The sequence below is a fragment of the Megalops cyprinoides genome, chromosome 1, assembly GCF_013368585.1.
Source record: "Megalops cyprinoides isolate fMegCyp1 chromosome 1, fMegCyp1.pri, whole genome shotgun sequence".
Classification (NCBI taxonomy): domain Eukaryota; kingdom Metazoa; phylum Chordata; class Actinopteri; order Elopiformes; family Megalopidae; genus Megalops; species Megalops cyprinoides.
The window spans coordinates 18261731-18282244 of NC_050583.1; the positions used below are offsets into that span (position 1 = coordinate 18261731).

Genomic DNA, 20514 nt, shown 5'->3' on the forward strand with positions numbered 1-20514 from the left:
CCCGCATTCAGCAATCCGCGCAAACAAGATTGATATTTTTTCGGGAAATCACGCCTGTCTAATGGACCACCTCGGGCTCTCTCCACAAGACGAAATTCGTCTCCACCTACCAAACGATTTTGTTACATTTCACTTTCTTCCCACCGCTGTTAGAGCTAAGTATTTACATGTTTGTTTCCCATTGGTTAGCTGTGGCGAAGGTGGGGTCTGAGTTGAAGCTGTGGAAGCGCTTTCTGAATTAAATCATCTGAGTTTGTGAAAGCTGTTCGTCCCGGGAAGAAACAACTGGATTTTGCCAAGAGTGCTCCATAAACAGGAAAATAAAAAGGAAAAAAAGGAACATTCAATGGCACATCTCGCGACGTCTGCGTTGGATAGCAGCTAAGTGACAAAGGACAGCATCTTCAAGTTTACTTAGCCAGAACAAGTGCTGAAGTTTTCAAAGGAAATGCGATTTATAAGAACTTAAAACCTAAAAGGCATGACACAAAGGGCTCTCGGAAAATAGTCTGACGGGCAGATCCTTGTGTAATGCGCTTCAGGGTGTAGACAGGTTTGGATTATTATGAGGCGCCATGGCGTGGTGTGATCGCGGGGTTCAGATGCTACTGACCACCGTGGGGGCTTTCGCGGCGTTCAGTCTGATGACAATCGCAATTGGTACGGACTACTGGCTTTATTCACGGGCGTACATATGCAACGCCACCAACATCACTACGGACGAAACTCAGACGCAACCTAAGAAAACTAAGGGCGATCTCACCCACTCCGGGCTGTGGAGAATCTGTTGTATTGAAGGTACCCAGTAGATGGCTTTTTATTTCTTTCAGATGCTTACTGGAAATGACAAGGAGAAAGTAATGCAAACACGAATGATAAGTGCACAAAAGAGATAAAGAGATTTAGATAACGAAATGTACACTTGGATAACTACTGTATAGCACGTGTCCGCTGTTTGATATCTGTGACTTTTTCAGGTTTTATCATAGTGTGTCTCTGAGAATGTGTCCACGTACCCGATGCGTAAAAAGGAATCTGCATTACTTTCTCACTCATAGGCATGTTTAAGAGAGACGTGGCTACATGAGTAAGGAGAGAACCACGCTTTGTTGGCTACAGTGGAGTAGTTTTCAGAGCTCCGTTAAGGGAAAGTTAACGGGGATGAGGATGAAGAAAGGTATCAGAGCGCACAGCGAAAGACGGAGAAAACGCCAATAATTCACAAGCGCAGACATAAATCAGACAGGCTACGGTTTCATTAGGCGTGAAATCCATCGGAACACTTTCAGATAGGTGACGAGAGAATAAAATCAGCACTAGGGAAAATGGGAAACGTTGTCTCCATGTGGTGCACATTCGGATTCATTATTAATGATGCAAAAACAAGGATATAGCCTGCTCCTCTGAGCAGTCCCTTGTGTTGTAGTCATAATGTCAGTTTCAGAATACGTGTAAACAAACGTGAATATTCAGTTTAACTTTTGCTGCGTTTGGTGAAAAAATGAACGAATCCAGACTTGAGATGCGCTTCATAAACAACCTGCGTTCATTCAGCTCTTTATTGTATTTGATGCTGTTGCTTGGCAACTACATCTGTGAAATTGCTATGGAAACATGGGGAAGATTTAAAAATAGACAATTTTTGACAATGGACAATCCTGTAAAAGTGATTGTTCGTACAAATGAAGACATAAATGTTACAGATATTTTAAAAGATAACGAAATACTTGGACTTTTCTTCATGTGTAAGCATTATGGATGGAGTCTTTGTTCCGCGTTGTGCTTTGATTTACGCAAGAGATGCGTTAGTGGCTGGAGTGAGGGGACAAAACAAAAGGACTGGAGTTCCGGGCTTTTAAGTATATAACAGTTACGTTCCAACGAATAATAATAAATTATTTAAATCGCAGAAACGTACTTTTCGTCGTTTATATTTGCCATTATTTCAGTATCGCTAAAGTATTTTCTTTAGATGCTATTTTTCCTAACGTTGAAAAATGCAATTATTATTATTATTATTATTATTATTATTATTATTAGTAGTAGTAGTAGTAGTAGTAGTAGTAGTATCGTGCCGTTCCACAGACGTCTTAAAATCCAAGCGATTTGTAATGGCTACACGACAATGTAATAACAGTAACAAAAGCAATACCTAAATCTAGAGTGAACATGTTATAGCGAAAAAAAATTCAAGAATACATACATTGTTAGAAGCGTGCACATTTTATAATTTTCTGCTTCCTATAGGAGAAATAAATGCAGACAGTCTACCTTAGTCTCCAGCTATTCCCTGGAGGGCGGAGCTTTATCGCAAGGACTCGGAACCTGATGAAACTCAACAGGGGAGCTTATCTGGTAAACTAATCATTAAATCCATATGGGTATTTGTTTCTGTTTATCGACTTTCTCGGAAGCGCATATATTATTTCCATGTATGTTAGAGGAGTCTACCTGGCTATGCGTTGCTTAATTCAGGGAAAGTTCAGCGCAGCTTGCACAATAGAACACCCTCTTGTTTCCTGTGAGTGACGTGTAGGTCGTGTTTACTTCTTCGTTGCTGATGTATTTCATACTATATAAGAATTGTGGGTGTAAGAGTGAAAATATGAGTGCTTACTTGTAAGGGCCTAGGTTACAAAGTGCAGTAGCAGGTTGTACTGGAAGCTTCAGACACGTGATCTATCCACTGCGCGTGGTACTGAACTGCTGTTCGGAATTTCTTATTTTTCTAACACGTCGACAACTGTGCGCGCTGACAAGTCATCGCATTTACTGTAAATGTTTTTGTTTACGTACTTGGCGCTCCTCGCAGAATTGTTCGATCGCCTCAGTTTTGACGCAGTGAGAACAACTGCATTATTTAAAATGTTTAAATGAAACGAATAAAGTCACCTGCCACGGGAGAAGCACAGTCCACATCCGCACAGGATACAGACAGATCAGACTGCGCTACTCAGGAGTGTGAAAGAATGAGATGTGCTCCAAGATGACATAAATAAAGTAACTTTTAAGACCTCATATACATAATTATTGTATGAACCATGCTTATAATGCATATGAAGGGAGACTGCTTTCGTGAAAACTGGCAGCTCCTCAACCTGCTCAAGCAATTTCGCTTGCCCAAACAACCTAGCAATTTGTGCTGCATGGCTAGACTCAACACAGAGCCTAGACCGTGTGCACCGTGACTAGCATGATTTATAAGAAGTTACGCTTGGGTAGCTGGTGCGCCTCCCGTAGCCAAGTCAACAGTTGTGTTCATTTCAACCTTTGTGATGATAATGAATGGCTTGGCTCCTCGGTAGGACTCATGTTAGCGGTGTGTAGTCTGTTCAGTCTGGCATTACACAGCGTTTGGTCCTACTTCCCTTCTGCTGTGGGGAATGGAGTGAAAGGTCAAAGAAAGCTCAGTATTGATGAGTATAGACAGACGAAACAAAGTTGAAGGCAGTTTCCTGAGAAAAAAGTTGAAAAATATACATCTATATGTTTGCAAAGTTACAAACCCATGAGGAGAGATAAACTATTGCTGAAAACATAGAAGTGTGTAACTGAACAATGATACAAAGCTTAAAAAAAAAAAAAAAAACTAAACATTGGCATTTTTTCCATCATTAATAGAAACCTCCTTAGCTATTATGTTAATATCTAGATTTTGTCCTTAGGTTCCTGCAGAGGTTGAGGCATGTTTTCATGTCATGTCGTGCTCATTTGGCATTGGAGTCTGTTACAGAAGGCAGCACCAGCTGCCCAGAGTCAGTGGCACAAGCATACTGAGACTGGTGACCAGTGCTTTGGTGTAGCGGGATGTAAAAAAAAAAAAAAAAAAAAAACCTGGTTTGGAAGAGAACACTGCATATGCGGTGGTTGCCAGTTTGAACCTCCTTCATTGCTGTGTATTGGAAGTAAGTGGCATTGCCCAGCACAAGCAGTGCCAGAGTAAGACTCAAGAGAAAGTAAAGCAAGAGTTCAGCATCTCTCTGCAGTGTTTGCGGCTCAGTTTGTAACTGGAGCAGACTGGAGGCTGAGTGCCAGTACAATTTGATTCTTGTTGCGGGGAGCAAGTAGGAAAAGGGGTTTAATGAGAGAATGTTTTCTTGAATTCCGGGTAATGCGTTTGGTGTCGCCCCGTGGAGAGGTACTCCTTTTTGAGTCAAATACAGAAAGGTAAGGTAGGTAAGGTTATTAGTCTCTATCCCTCTGATGTTTCTCAAGCTCAGGATGTTCCAAGTATCAGTGTCATTAAGTGTAATTTATGTTTTGTAAAGGAAAATATGAAAAATGTTCACATACATATTAATCATCTCTTGAGCATCATGTATATGTGTCCGTCCCCTCCCCCCCCCCCCCCCAGCAATTCAATTTGTTTCAGTGGGTGGCCATCAGGAAATTCAACGTGATGAGTATTCCACAGTAACACAGAGATGTATGAGTAATGGTTGTCAAAAACATGTCATAGGATGTGGGCTCTTGCGCGATGCAAAGCTAATAAACCTTGCCATGTAGCAAATGCAGACTGAAAGATTTGAGCTTGAGAGGCATTGTTAAATCAGGCTGTACTATAGGGCAGTGGATTCTCCTTGGTGATGTTATTTGGTGGTGGAGAATAAAAAAAAAAAAAAAACAGGACTGTCGATTTGCTGTGCCCTGGGCTTACTGTGGGTCTGTAATTAAAATGCGGCAGCTGAAAGGCTTAGGAGGCTCTAATTAGCCAGTAGGCCTGACTTCCGTCGCCGTTCCGCACTGAGAGGGAATGATAAGGGGGCGATGTGCTCATTCTAGACCTCGCTCCTGCAGGATCTCACTGCACAAACTCAACATGTGCGTGGTCCATTCATTCACAGCTTTTGCGAGTAGCACAATTGTCATTTCCTGTGGTAAAATCTCTACCGTTGTTATTTAATGGTCACAAACCTAGCTGGAACATTTACTTGTACAGGGTGACATGCTTACTTTTTTAAGGTCTTCCACGTGTTCTATAACCCTTTTATTGAAGGTTATTGGAAGCACAAGGGTACAAAGAGCGTCCTGCCTTGAATTTGAAGTGTGCTGCCCGGAATTTAAACCTACTAACATCTGGTTAGGACTTAAGTGCCATGCAGTAACACTGTTGCCCCAAACACACTTTCTTCTTTATTTAGTGTTTACTTTATATACCAGGGGGCACAGAAAACAGACAATGCAAGGATAGGATGCAGAGTGAGAAAAGAAAAAATGAGAAAGATTAAAAAAGAGGACACTCTAGTGATTGCCAGTTTGATTTTCATCCAGAACCAATCTACACTGTAATGACAGCTGCTGCATATCAAAATGAAATCTCCTTCCTATTTCTCTTGGAAAGACTGGTGCGCTCTCACTTGCCTCTCTCGCAACCCAGACCTGCGAAAGATGCTAAAAAGCTATTAGACTTTGCACTGACAGGCTGTGTGTTCTTTACAAGGGACGTGAACAGGAGGCTCTCTGTTTAATGCCTTGTAAAACTAAATAGCTTTCCCTGCTGGGACAGAGTGGATGAGCTTTTACAAATGAAGAGAGCAATTGAGTTCTTGCTATTCACTTATCCTCAATTAAACAGGCAGTCCTAATTACATGCAACATTTTAAAGTCCAACATATTAGATTGAATTCTTGTCACATAAACAGCTAAGGAAACTGGTGGCAATAAGGCAATTTTTTTCCCTGGTAATTTGTTGGTAAGCTCCTGCCAGTTATTGGTTATTTTCATCTCAGTGACTTCATATTAATGAGGTGCCTTGTCCTTTCTGCCTGCATCAAACCAGATACAATGCAAAGCATTGTGTTTTGCATACATAACTGAATTCAGTGCTGTGGTAGTATTGGGTGTGGTGGGATGGAGGATGGTGGAGGTAGTGTGTGGGGGGTTTATGGGGGAAACAGAGGATGGGTGGGGGGGGGGGGGGGCAGATGAAGGGGTTCTGTATTAAAGAACAATGAAGATGTCAAAGGCATCCTTGGAGACATTATGGAAATGTGATTCTTGGAACAGAGCTGAGGTTACCATGGAGAAGATGCACTGAGTAATGCATGCTGCTCTCAGACAGGCCTGAGGGAGCGGGGCCCTGTCTCCGCGATGCGTCGCCACGATCACCATGTCAGCCGACAGGCTTTATTACATCTTTATGAGACAAACACACCAAAGCCCACCTGACTCCGCTCCGCACAAGACGACTCAGATGATAAAGGCCCTTCATAAATCACCACCGCAAGGTCCTCAGCTTTTAATCAACCCCAATCAAACGCATTATTAAAAAAAAAAACACACACACACACATACACACACACACATTTGCAAAAAAATGAGGAAAAGGCAGGGAATAATCTCCATGCTTAAGGAGGAGGAGTCGGTATGCAGGCAGTGAATCGGACCGTTGGGCCCTGCTCTTCCACGTTTGGTCTCCAGGGTGTCCCCGTCACTCACACCCCCGTTCATGTCCTTGGAAGGCCAACGCCACAACTCGGGGATCTGTGGGACCTTGCTCCCGATTAGTGACACCGTGGGACCAGCAGGGGTGGAGACGCTGTTCAGGCGTTTAGTTCATAAATATTCATTTTGCAGAGCTGGGGGTTGAATGCATTGCTCACTCACCCCCCCCCCCCCCCCCCCCCTCTACAGCTCCCTAAAGATGTCAGTGATACATGAAGCTGGATGCATTGCGCAGTCCGTTTGGCATCCTGTGATAAGTGGCGCTCTTCTGGTAGCGTAGAGCTATTATGACAGGAGGAGGACTAAATGTTCAGCAAAACAGCCATTAGGGCATCGACAGACCGGAATATGTTTGTATGACAGCTTCAATGCAGGCATCTGGGAAAGTGCCCCACTAAACACTGCTTGTGTATCTGTTTGCAACATTTGCCATATGTTGAATGTGTTAACACATTTGAGTCAAGAAGTGCTGTTCTTTCGAAAGAGTTCCAGCTTCATGTGGATAAATCTCTAGGTAATGAAGTCAAACCAGACAAAATTCTAGCTTTAATATTCATGTTTCACTTTGAGAATTGTAATGTATTATTCTCTTAAAAGTTTTGGAAAATTTGTTCTTTATCAAGAGCCTTAGTCTCCTAATGATAGGTGCTTCAGGGCACAGGCGCAGCAGAGTTGGATCTGCAGCACAGCCGTATGTTAGCTGTCTGCTCTGTCCTTAAACAGTCCCTTTTTACAGTGACTAGACAAGGAAACTTATGCTCCACTTCCGCGTACCTATTTAATTATAATTAACTTGCTTTTCCTGATTAAATGCAAGACCTAATTAAAAGCATGCTGTGTCAGAAAAGCAGTGTCACAGAGAGGCAATTGTTCTTTGTTTCACCCCAAACATTAACAAAGTACACAGTCAGATGTAACGGTCGCACCTCGAGAGTGTGTCATTTCCATCTTGACGCTTTAAGTGGGATGAGATTCGAACAAGCGCTGCGTCTTTGACGCCATGCTGTCTGAAGCGCTGGGCCACTGCAAATACGCAACAATCATTTCAGACGACAGAGTTGCCTTCTGTCCAAGGTGGCCGCGTTTGCTAAATTTTGGTCTGACACAGAAGACTCTCAGATTTAAGCACAGGCTTTCTCTATCAAGCTGATTACCAGTGTATGACAAGATGATTTACATAGAAAAAAAAAGAGAAAAAATGGTGCTAGACCACATGTTTCAAGGTCAGTGTAGTGAGCTTAACCACATCTGCCAAAACATAAGCCTTAATACATTCCATCCACTCATTCAGACAAAAAACAATGGGGGTTGTCTATAAATCATCAAATCACATCTAGACCATTTCATTGCCTTGGCAAGCACTTCACACAGACAGACACAGGGCCATTTCTATTTTAGCGAGGTACAGCTTGTTTATTGTGGGTCTACCTAAAATAGAACCCTGTCCTTTTATAGCAGAAAATTGGACTTAGTGTTGACGTAGTAAACTCTTATGGTTTATACATACAAAGCACTTTTACTACAAGCACGATGTGAGTCTCCGTCAAAGCCGTGCTTTTAAATTAGGCAATGTACCTGCAAAATTTAATCATACATTGTGAGACTTCGCGATGAAAAATACCAAAGTTCAAACTGTCAGTGCTGTTTATCTTTGTCTCTGTAGCGAGGTCTTGAATGTATCAGACTCTGTGTCTCCAGTTAACCAGAAGAACGGTAAAGAAGAGTGTACTGCGCAGATGCATTGCTTTTAAAATGCTGAGTTCAGTGGCCCAAGCATTTCTGTCGGCAATTAATTATTCACTTATTGCACTCCAAGAGGTATAATTGATTCTTATAATGAGCTAAATGTTAATTTAAACATCCAATGTGTTTATATTTTTCTGTTAAAGGCATATGCATGACATATCAGTAGGGGATCATGTTGTGTTCGGTCCAACAGTGATGTTCATCTTTACATCAGGCAGGCTATAAATAAAAAGACAAAGGCCAATGCTTGTGCAACGGCTCAGGAATAAATTGCTTTCGGACCACGTTTTTTGGGTTTGTTGTTCCTGGGTTCTTATGCTCTTCAAGTGCAGAAGGGAAAACAATAAGTGCACTGAGCAATCTATTTAGAGCTGAGAAATGAGAGACATTGATCCTGAGGGGGTGTAATGCGGTTCGCGTTAGAAGCACCAACAGATAGAGACTTGCCTCATCTGAATAAACTAGGAAGAAATGCATTTATTATTTACCATAATCTTAAAATTGCAAAAAAAAACTGCAGTAGGATCAAACAACAGTGACAATGCAGGGATCTGCTTTCAAGTCTGTATAACATTGCTACACAATGTTTTACCCCAAAGATCCCTACATTATGTGTAGATTTGAATATATTAAATAAGTATACACATGATCTGTTAAGGAACGGTAAGTGGCGATATGGTGACCTTTTTCTTTCTGCGATGTGTTGATCAAGTCGAGGCCCGAGGCACATGAGACACCAGCGTGCATCAGAGGCATCAGGCAAATTAAAGTAGACGTGCCGATATTGGACACTTAATATGGAGTAATCATCACACCCGTTCCTGAATTTTCCCTGGTTCGTTAGCAAGATCGCTAATTGGGGTTCAGGTTAAAGCTGGGGTTGGAGAGGAAAATTATTTGGAAACACTCTGTCAGAGTTTTAATTTCTGTTAATTAATGACTGGCCTACAGAAGCTTGATTGATTCTTTCCTTTTGGGTAACAGGAAAAAAATCAGAGGGAGACAAGAATGCTTTGGATATATATATATATATATATATATATATATACACACGTGTGTGTATGCGTGTTTTCACATCTTCTACACATCCTGTCAGTATGGAAAATGTTATAACAGATCTTAGCTGAGACTCTGGTCTGTGGCTATATTTCAACAGTATGTGTATATGTGAGTCTGTGCATGTGTGTATGATTGTGTGCATGCGAGTCAGTATGATTTTGTGTGTGTGTGTGTGTGTGTGTGTGTGTGTGTGCGCTTTCACATCTTTTACACATCCTGTCGGTAATTTTCTCTCGATGGCTCACACTCCATAGGTATGAACAAAGGAAGCTGTTACCGGATCAATCATTTCCCTGAGGACAACGACTATGACACCGACAGCTCAGAGTACCTGCTACGTGAGTGCCTCTCAATCTCTCCGCCTCCTGTGACACAGCCATCTCCATGCACAGCCACAGCCATCTTCTTCCTTGAGGGGGATTTTTTATCATTAGAATCATGTCAATCTGTCTGATTTCTGAAATCCTGATGTACGCAGGTGTCAGACGCGCTCGGGTTTCAGTAGCCGGGATTCTCAGCGCATCTCTCTTCTTAAAAAATGATTCGATGACACCAAGGCTAATGGAAAGAGAAGTCCAGAGATTACTTGAGCAGCTCATTGATGGGCTTGGAATAAAGTCGTGAGAGTATCTACATGGGGCCAGGGTAAAGGAGAGATCTGACAACCCATGATCTATATACTCTCCGATGCATGTTGAAGTGCGAGTTTGAGAAGTGATTTTTAAACCAGCTCCAGAAAACTATAAATCTATGGCTGTTATGCAGGCGAACGGGGGACTGCCAGTGCATGCACAAACCAAAGACAGTGATTCGCAATGTTTAAATGAGCTTATCATTTCTGCGTGTATAAATAGCACGCACACTGTAAACTCCCCCCGTGGCAAAGTCATGGGTTGGCACAGCATCGGAGATGAACTGTCACGCGAGTAATCAAGGCGTGCCCTAGGACGGAGCGGTGGTGGCGCGCGCCGCCGCTAAGTGCTGTCGCTTGTGCTGTGCCGTGCGCAGGTATCGTCCGAGCCTCCAGCGTGTTCCCCATCCTCAGCACCATCCTGCTGCTGCTGGGCGGGCTGTGCGTGGGGGCGGGCCGCATCTACAGCAGCAAGAACAACATCCTGCTCAGCGCCGGCATCCTGTTCGTCGCGGCAGGTAAACCTGCGCCGCCCCTCGTAGATTCCCACCGCTGGGCGAACGAGCGTCGGGGCGGGCTGGGCTGACTACCGGGGGTTGTGTGAGAGACGTGAGCAGCAGACATCTTAGAGAGAGGGTAACCTCCATCAAATCCAGAATGCAGTCCTCAGAAGAATTTTCTTTTTTAATAACTGAAGTGCATCACAAACACAAAGATCTGACAGTTGAGACTTTGATTCATAATAATAACAACACATTGCATTTATATTGTGTGTTTTAAGGATTCAAAGTGATTTATGGTGGATGGAAGGGAATCGCCTTATAGTCAGATTGAAAGAGCCAGACTGGGAATTTGGCCAGGACACTGGAGGACGCCCTTGTTGATTGTGAGAGTACAAAATATGGCATGTTTTGTAGCACAGTATCCCCTTCATTGTATTTGGACCTTCTCTGCTTTGCCCATGGAAAGCAGCCTCCTACTGGCTAAGATGGCTTCCTACTGGCTAACACCACTTTCAGCAGCGAGTTGGTTTTCCCAGGAGGTCTCCCATCTAAGCCTATACCAAGCCCAGCCTCACTTAGCTGCAGGATACTTAGCTGACTGTATGAATATGAAATGGACGTAATCAGAAACATGAAAGGCACAGAGTTTTTGCTTCCTGTTGAGCTGAGCATATGTGGACAAACCATTTCAGAGGCTGTCTGGAATTTCTTCTTAGTCATTCCACAGATAGACTCAGATGTAAGCCTGCAAAGGCAATGTAAATTATTGAGGATCAGTGATACTAAATATTGGTCCTGGGGAGATTAAGCATGTTTTTCATGTGCCAGTAATGTTACTGACAGGAACACGAAAATGAAACTCATATGACAGCGAAAGCCAAAGAGCTGTGATCACAGCACTCTTCTTTGTGTCCGACAGGTCTGAGCAACATCATCGGCATCATCGTCTACATCTCCAGCAACGCGGGCGACCCGAGCGACAAGAAGGACGAGGACAAGAAGAACCAGTACAACTACGGCTGGTCCTTCTACTTCGGGGCGCTGTCCTTCATCGTGGCCGAGTCTATTGGCGTGCTGGCCGTCAACATCTACATCGAGAAAAACAAGGAGATGCGCTTCAAGGCGCGGCGGGAGTTCATCAAGACTACCTCCTCCTCCTCCCCCTACTCCCGCATGCCCAGCTACCGCTACCGGCGACGGCGTTCGCGCTCCAGCTCCCGCTCCACGGACCCTTCCCGAGAGACCTCCCCCGTGGGGCTCAAGATGGTCAGCTCCATGCCCATGGGGGAGATATCCATGTACACCCTCACCAGGGACCCGCTCAAGTCCAGCACGGCGGCCTCCTACAGCCCGGACCATGACTCTGGCTTCCTGCAGGTCCATAACTGCTTCCCTAAAGACCTCAAGGACGGCATCAACAGGAGAACGACTCCGGTATGAGTCCGCTCCTCGGGGCGTTGTCTTGCAAAAGAGGCTGACGTTGAGGCCATCAGGTCCGTACGCACAGACAGTGCCTGACGAGCAAAAACAAACTGCTACATCAATGACTGCTGGGTGATCAGTATTCATGTGAAGGGATGCAAATAGTGTCTTCTCTCTGGATAAAAGGTGGTGATGAGTCTGTATTAGGCAGAGAAAGAGGTAGCAGGTTGGGTGATTGGGCTATAGCTGCCAAAACAACACATCCTGAAATGCAGAGCAGTCAGTTGTGAAAGCCCACCCTGCTTTTACAAAGCACTTTGCTGAAAAGCTTTCAATTTTTCAAACAGTCCAGCAAACCTGATTTTTAGTAGCAATATTCTTTGTGTTGCACTGGAATATAACAGTGATCCCATTACAATTTCAAAACCCCAATTTTCTTTACTGTGCTGTTTAATTTATTGTAGTGGTAGCTCTTAATAAGTTGTCTTATCTGTTTTGTTTTTGTTTTCATTTAAAGTATGTACAAAGTTTTATGACATTTAAATGTCCAAGGTAAACTGGTGCTAACTAAAATCTAGTGAAAAAGCCTGAGCCTCTCACCTTACTTATGTGTTTCCTTCACTCACCCCCCCCCCCCCACCCCGCGTTCTTGCTGTGCCTGAGTGACATATACCATTGTGTTGTCATATTGTGTGTACAAATTTGTACCATCATCAAATTCATCCCTTAAAACAATTCAGTGGTTGTGTCACCAGTCTGTGAATATTGCCAAATGTGAAACATTCATAAAACGGGCATGTGACTTTGACTTTATATGTATTTTGTTCATGTTCAGTTCCCTTTATGTTGTTAGGAAAAATACCTGCTTTTATAAGTTAAAATGAATACTCCTATTTTGCTCAGGGAAGCTGCAAATATTGTTCACTTAAGGCAAAATTGTGGTATGAAAGTCTTTGTTGAGGAAGGTATGCTGTTATTCCTTTTATGTCTTTTCATTTCAATCCCAGAAAGACTGTTAGTGTCCCTGAATAGACAATTTTTGGGTTATTTTGGGTTAAATTTTGAAGTAACTTGTTCAAGGGAGAGGCTTTAAATGCAAGTTTACACTAGATGACCCACAGTGTAGCATTGTTCATCTGGTTCGTTTGCCATATGCAGCGAAAAATATAAGCCAATTGGCTTTAATGAGGTCAGTTCCGACGGTTTCCTATAAGTCATGATGTTTATCTTGTTAGAGGGCCTTAGTGGTTAAAAGGAGATGTGTTTGGCTAATGAAGCAGACTTGAATGGCTTGCAATATGCTCTAAGCTCCATTGTTTAAAATCACAGTACACATTATTGCATTTGGAGCTCAATGGGGCGTTGAAGTGAAGTGATCAATATGATTTTGCTTGAATAGACTATTCCGTGTAGCATGATTCTTATGATGAGCGCTCGAATGCTTATACTGCAGTCCTGTGATATTTGACAATGAAACCTGTGACCCCGTCCTAACAGATTATTCCAGAGTGCAGTAAATGAAGGCAAAACACTGTGAATAGGCCCAAAAAGGTTATTTCTTTAATTCGGTCATTGTGTGAGCTTGTTATTCAGAAATGGCACTGAAGGTCAGGACGAGTCTACAAAGCAGGATTTTTCTGTATTTTACAATATATAGTCTCCTCTTAATAAGGACTGTTTTTTGTTGCTTTTTATAGATGCGTGTAGGCAGGGCAGACAGAAAAGGAAGAGAATATTTGGAAAAGCTATTGAAGGAAATGCATTTCTGTCTGCAGTGGCTGTCTGTTCTCAGACTGTGAGGTATTAGCTACCTAGCAGAGTTGTGATGGTTTTGGGAGAGGTGGGGGTCAATCACAGGTCATTCCAGCATTGTAGGCTATACATGTGGTCTGTTATCAGCCACCGCCATTTCATGGAACCACATGAAAATGTGGTTATGAAAGCTTTCCCACCAGCTGCCACTAGTTAGCTGGATGCTCATTATCAAACAGTGGAGAGGCTTATGTCCTTAGTGCTGAGGACCACTATCCTGCCTTTTATATCCTGTCACAAGACAACATAATCCATAACATATGGAATTATATAAAATATGATCACTTCTGTTCAAAAGGATATTTCCCGTGTGATTACATAAAGTACTCTTGTAATCATTTTTATAATTAATGCAGTTTATAGAGCTACAGTGAGACATGCATTTTACTAAATTATTTATAAAAAAGCTGAAAAACGTCGTGGATGATAAGCTGTATAAGCAACAGTTTGATCAAGGGGTAAAGGCTGTTCACGGCAGTGTGATATAAGCCCTGTGTAGATCCTGTATCCAAACACAAGCTGGATAGATTTTCACACTCACTGCAATCAAAGATCACGGATCATCCCTTTTATATAAGTCATGTCCACACAGGCTTCCTACCAGGGGCTCATTTTTGACAGTAATACACACTCACTTCCTCACATATACTGGAGTGGGCAGTTAATCAGTTTTGATACATTGGATTCAGGTGTGGATTAAGACCGGAGAAGGACTGAGTTGCGGGTGTAGTCTTCCTTGAAATGGCCCACTCATAGCTGAGAGATGTTCATGGACAGTTGGACAAAAAGACAGACAAACACACTGAACCAAAATTAACACATTCCAGCAAAGGGACATAAACTCCATACTTACAATACCCTGCTGTGTCTTTTGAGTGAAAATGTTTCATGTAAAAGGATTTAGGAGGTTTCTCCAAATCTTAGAGCACAGAAAATATTCAGGAGTAACAATGTCAATGTCATCACATAAATACACATTCATAACATCTGTAATGTGCATGAACACTTTTGTTTAAATGAATTGACAATTTGATTTAGGGTATATGTTATTTATAGCTAGATATTATGGATAAAATATTTATTTCCTTGTATTTTAAATAGACATATCACATCTCCGTCTCTCTCAGCACTGTAAGAGACACAGAGCTTTTTCTGCTTTGGTAATTAAATTATATGATTGGATTATGAGAAAAAAGAAAACAAATATCCATTTGGAATACTTTTTTTGAATGAAGCCACTGATGTGAATTGTTGCTATGGCAACATTCAATGCAACAAATGGCAGAAGTACATATTTCTATTCCAGACGAGACATTGCCTGCATTATTTTGGCTGTCTCTGAGAATTTAATGGTTTCATGAAATGCGAACATTTCTGCGTGAAGCAGGAGGAAAATTAAGCTAATTAAGCCAATGAGGAATATGTGTGTTTCTGTTGCGTGCGTGTGTGTGTGTGTATATATATGTGTGTCTGTTTTGCTGGATACCCTCCCAATATGAATTCCTCGGTGGCTGTGTAAGAGGAGATGAATGAGTCATGGTTTGTGTCATCAGCTGGGCTCTTTGCATTGGAGGTTCATTCTGAGATGTTTCTTTTTGGCCAGAAGCCACAACACCAGGAACAACTGCAGTTAGCAGGTCCTTCCCACGTTCACTCCTCACTTGGATTGGCCTACTTTGATTTTATGACAAAGTCTGACTAGTCATGCAGCAGAACCCTTGTTTTTCTCTTTTTTTATCTTTGCAAATTGCTTAAGTAGCTATACTGGCAATTCTATAGAATATAACTCACATATAAATGTGTTATAATGCATTAATAACTGAATTATAAAAGAGCAACAAATAGGCATTTAGCCCAGTGTTAACGGATGCTAGTAAACATGTTATTAAGGAAGCTGCCAGAGTTGCCAGATTGAGAAAATTACACACAAGGTCACAATATGCTCTGTTGAGAAGGGAGCATATACAACATTGCACAGCCCGTATTCCAAACTGCCACCATCAAATTTGCTGATGGCCTTACTCCAGACCATCATCAAAGAGCACATCATTGACAAACACCACAAGAGTTTCTGAAATCTACGTCGACCAACATGCAGGAGAAATAGTACATATGGCAGCCTAATGATGCAACAATAGTATGAGCTCTACAGACTTTATAGAACAATGAAAAAAGAAATGCAATTTTAGTGCTTTTTTTCTTCTCCTTCTTCTTGCTTGCTTTGAACTTTCGTCCCTTCCCTAAAACGGTTGACATTTTCTTGAATGTGGGTTAAACCTGCAGCCTCCTTTTATGTTGGAGAATAATGGGTCTGTTCTGATGCGGCTTTCACTGCCACTGGCCTGTCTGTCTCTCTCTGTCTGGCGTGCTATGCACATATCAATTGTGCTCTAACTCGAGATCGTCCTCTCTTGTATTAGAAGAAGGCGGGCAAATATCAGGGTTTTTGGAAGTGAAAGATTGCAGAGCTCCCAGGGGTGTATTATAACATTAGACAATCAGACCTAGAAAAAAAGAGATAAAGAGTTTGGGATGTAGGAAAAAAGACAGTGAGGGGATAACTGATGACACCAGGTTGACCAGCTGTCTCGAATCAACTTATCATTGTCTGCCCTTAACAGGAGCGTCAAAGTGTTTGAAAGTCACTGGAGCCTACTGTGGTGCCTGGCGGCTAGTCTAAACACACAGAGAGTTCACGCCCAGTCACAGTATTTTTCTTTAATTTGAGATGAGTTCTGCAGTATTCCATTCTATCAGTCCAGTGCTCCATCATGACCATCTCCTCTGTGCACTCCCAGAATCCTGGTGATGCCAAGACACGATCTTTGGCTGAGTGGTTCCTCACCCCTCTCCCCCTGTCCATTGCTGTAAATTTACACCACATGCTGTCATCATATATTTGCTCTCTTATGATTCCATAATGGACTTACTGTAGGACTTTGAACTGTATATACTTGAAAAATAAAACACAGACAATAAACTCCAGGCTCTTACAACAATGTACAATTTAAGCTTTTTTGTTGTTTTACAGAATACAAGTGGTTGATGTGGGGTATATATTACAAGCAAAAAAAATTCTTGGTCACAGATTTGCTAAGTATGCTTTTGACGTGTTGAATACCAAGACCCTTATTTTATACAACTACTAAAAAGAACCCTATATTTTACTGTAGTTTTATGTAGAATAGGAACAAATGCTAACACATATACATGAAGTCCTAAAACAATGTGCCATAAATGTATAGATAGATCTATAGATGTATGGGGTTTTGAAAGGTTTGCTATCATCCACGGTTGCTTTGGTAACCTGTAAAATAACTCACTAACATGCCTGTAATAAACTTATATATTTCCCTATCTAAAGCTTTTATGAACACAAATTGTTAATTTTTGGTTTGTTTGTTTTACTATACATATTTTGATGTTTTATGTCAACTGTCATCATATTACTGTTCACTTAAATAAATGAAATCAGGGGCATGTTTCTCTCTTTGGCTGGTGTCTTTGTTGTACCATAATGGAATAGATTTTCTTTATATATCTTTCATTATATCGTGTGTGTACCTTTGATTGTAATATACTTTGTTGTTTGAAGTGTGAAGTAAAAATAAAATAAAAGGCAATTACTCTCTTAATATGGAAAATTTATTTTGGTAGAATTATGTAGGGAATCAATGAATCATCAATGAATTTCAAATTTTTTGTATCAATTTCCACTGAAAGCCAAATGTATACTACCTCTGCAAAATATGTTATATTGCTATATGAAATGTTTTTTCAAATGGCAACCTGGGTTGCCATTTTGGTGGGTTGGTTATATGTTTTTTCAAAGTTGAATGGTATTCCATTGCATTTATATGTGTACAGTACATCATCACACGTTCATGGATGAACAGTGTTCCACTGTCTTCTATAGCTGTAGTTTGTCATCTCACATTCATTGAATACATATGTTGATTTGCAGTTAGAACAGAAATATTGTTACATATGAGAATGCTTCCTCCTAAAAAAAAAACCACCTGAGCTAAGTTGTTTTTTTTCCATTGGTGCGGTGACATTCATCAAATGACAAGAAGATAAATGTTAGGTCACTTTGAGGTTGGACTGGCACTTATACACTTAAAAGTCAAAGAGAGCAGAAGGGTGACTTGTCTCTTGAAGTGCGCACATTTGATTTCAGGTTCGTGGTGACAGTGGATTTCCTGCACAGACAGCGCATGATATACCTGTCTGGGCAAAAGGCGGCTCTCGGGTAGCATAAATCACCCATTACAGCAAGTTCACTAGCCTGGCCGTGGCAGAGTCAGACCTCGCCCCCCCCAGGAGTGCCCTGCTCTCAGACAGAGAGGCGCCGGAGAGGGGAGAGCACACTCACCACTGAGTCAGAACTCCGCATTTCCAGAGTGGGTGCTTCAACCTGCCTCCTACACTCTGTCAATGGACACTTCATCCATGACAGGCCCGATCCGTGCTCCCGGGCTTGACAAAGGGGTCTTAACTTCACTGAGGAGGAGGTAATCATGAACGCAATATGCATATAACCCACTGCGCTCAAGCTTCCAGCACTCGGCGCTGTACAGTACAGCAGCCAACTCAAGTCAAGGGCCTTTGTTTGACGTGGCAGAGCACCAACCAGCATTGTGATCAATGGCAGCTCAGCTATGCAAATGAAGCTGCCAAAGAACGCTAGTGGCAGAGGACACTGTCTACAACACGGAAAAGAGTCAGGCTGGCACATGCATGTGGCTGAAAAACTGCCACCGCTATATGATAATGAATCTCTACCCTGCTATGCAGTGTATGGACGAGTAGCACAGCAATTAAGCATATGCTTATCCGCCAAAGGGCATGATCAGTTCAGATGACCTCCCTTATCTCAACTTTTAAGACGATTTATCTACGGTGCGCCCTCCAGCAGACACATGCAGAATACAAAAAGAAACCAATTCTTCAGCCGAAGAAGGTGCTCTCCGTCACATGCTGCTGTCCATCTTCCTCCGTCTCCTCTCAGCCGTTATTTCAGGTCAGAGACGCCCCTCGGGGAGTTTACTGATCACAGAGGTCAGAGCAGTTTAGTCACAGGGGGACACTGAGACCATCTGGCCACAAACCTCTCTCTCTCCAAGAAGTCCTTCCAGATCATTACATATCAAATCATCTGTACATAGGAAACAGAAGCCATGGACATTTTAACGACAAAATCAAATGAAAAATGAAACATTCTTTACAGTGTGGCTTTTCCCCATCGCTAAGGGAAAGTGCTGGGACTGATCGACCACAAAGTTACTGCAACGGATTTCATGCTGATCTGTGGATGAGAGGACCACGCATTACACAGCAGGCAGAGAGAGGCAGGCGTGTGGCAGGCTGCGGTCATTGGAGCATGTGTGCCATGCACACAACCGCCCCTGGCAGTATTACCAGTAATATTAACTTTCTTACTTACTAATGTTCTTGTTTCATTGGAGAAGTTTGTGCCATGCACTCAGCTACGAACAGTAGTATTACCAGTAATATTACTAACCTTTTTATTTACTAATGTTCCTGTTTCATTGGAGACATGTTTGCCATGCACTCAGCCACCCTCAGCAGTATTACCAGTAATATTACTAACTTTCTACTTAAAGCAGACCTGTCAGTCAGAGAACTGCCACCTTCAGTAATATTGGCAGTAATATTGCTAATTTCCTACTTACTAACGCTCCTGCTTAGCATAAGGCAGATCTGTCTGTCATTACTGCCACCCAGGTGCTCCCCCATGATTCACATGGGTGGGTGGGGGTGTCCCTGGGGTTTGTACCCAGCTTTTTGTTTGCTTGGGGGAAAAGGGACTGTGTTTTGAATGGATGCACTTAAACCACATGGCTCGAAGCTTCAGTGGATGGTTCCTTGGAGAGTTCTCAGGGGAAGCACTTCAGATATTTCTACAGATGATAAAAGGCCAGATCTGATATACAGCATGCGTATACACAATCAAAGAGGATGGAGAGCATTTTCACAAAGAGCGGAGTCAGAATGGGGACAAGATAGGTCTCTAAATATTACTAGCATTAAAATACTCAAGTTACTGGAAACAATATTATGGTACTTTGTGAAATATGTTATATTTGTAATGCATTTTGTAATTCACTTTTTTTGGAGTGGAGGGTCTTCAGAAAATGCTTCAGACATGTGTTAATGTGTTTATGACACCACTATGCACGTGTGCATGCTTACTGTGTAAAATGAGCTTCAGCAGGTGATAATACAGTCTCTTATGGACTTACTTTATCAGATGCACTTTACATGTATGTAATCATTTTAGTATGTTCAAAATGAACAATGGTGTGGGTGTCTTTTTTCCAACAGCGTAGGATAGGTTGCCTGATATTACATTGACAAATTGAATAACATTATAAAGGGAGATCTAAAGTCTATACCATTGTTCAGACGCAAAGGAAAGAAATGATTGTTTCACTAGTGACAGAAAACTCAAGACAAAAATTGTCTTACATGACATTTATTGAAGAGAAGTAAGTGATTTCCTTCCTTGTGCTCTTTGGTAAGGTGTGTGGATGAAGGTTCATAATCTTGACAGTGTGATTGCTGTGCAACCCCCGAGGCCACCATAAACTCCACCCGCAGAGAAAGAGAGAGAAAAGACACATGCAGCAAGAGCGGGTGAGATTGAGGGTTTAAGGAGATGAAAGAGGTTGCGATTATCCCGGAGTGGTCAAAATAGTGCATTTAATGTAACTGTGAATGATGAGCTGACTAGGAATGAGTAACACCAAGATGCCAGCAGGAAGACCCTGAAATGGAGTCTGGACTTCCTTTTCCTCATGAACTTCCTCTTTATTTTTTCATATGTATGTACACATACTGTATATTGATATGTATTTACCACAAGAACTACAT

The 20514-nt window shown here is 42.1% G+C and overlaps 1 protein-coding gene across 1 annotated transcript; it reads left to right on the forward strand.

The window, feature by feature from the left end:
- Positions 1 to 270: 270 nt before the first annotated feature.
- Positions 271 to 11823, forward strand: LOC118785349 (voltage-dependent calcium channel gamma-4 subunit-like). Its single transcript, XM_036539963.1, has 4 exons — positions 271 to 798; positions 9504 to 9587; positions 10258 to 10398; positions 11303 to 11823. Exons 1-4 carry the CDS (start codon positions 576 to 578, stop codon positions 11821 to 11823), a joined length of 969 nt encoding a protein of 322 aa, XP_036395856.1. The 5' UTR covers positions 271 to 575.
- Positions 11824 to 20514: the final 8691 nt, after the last annotated feature.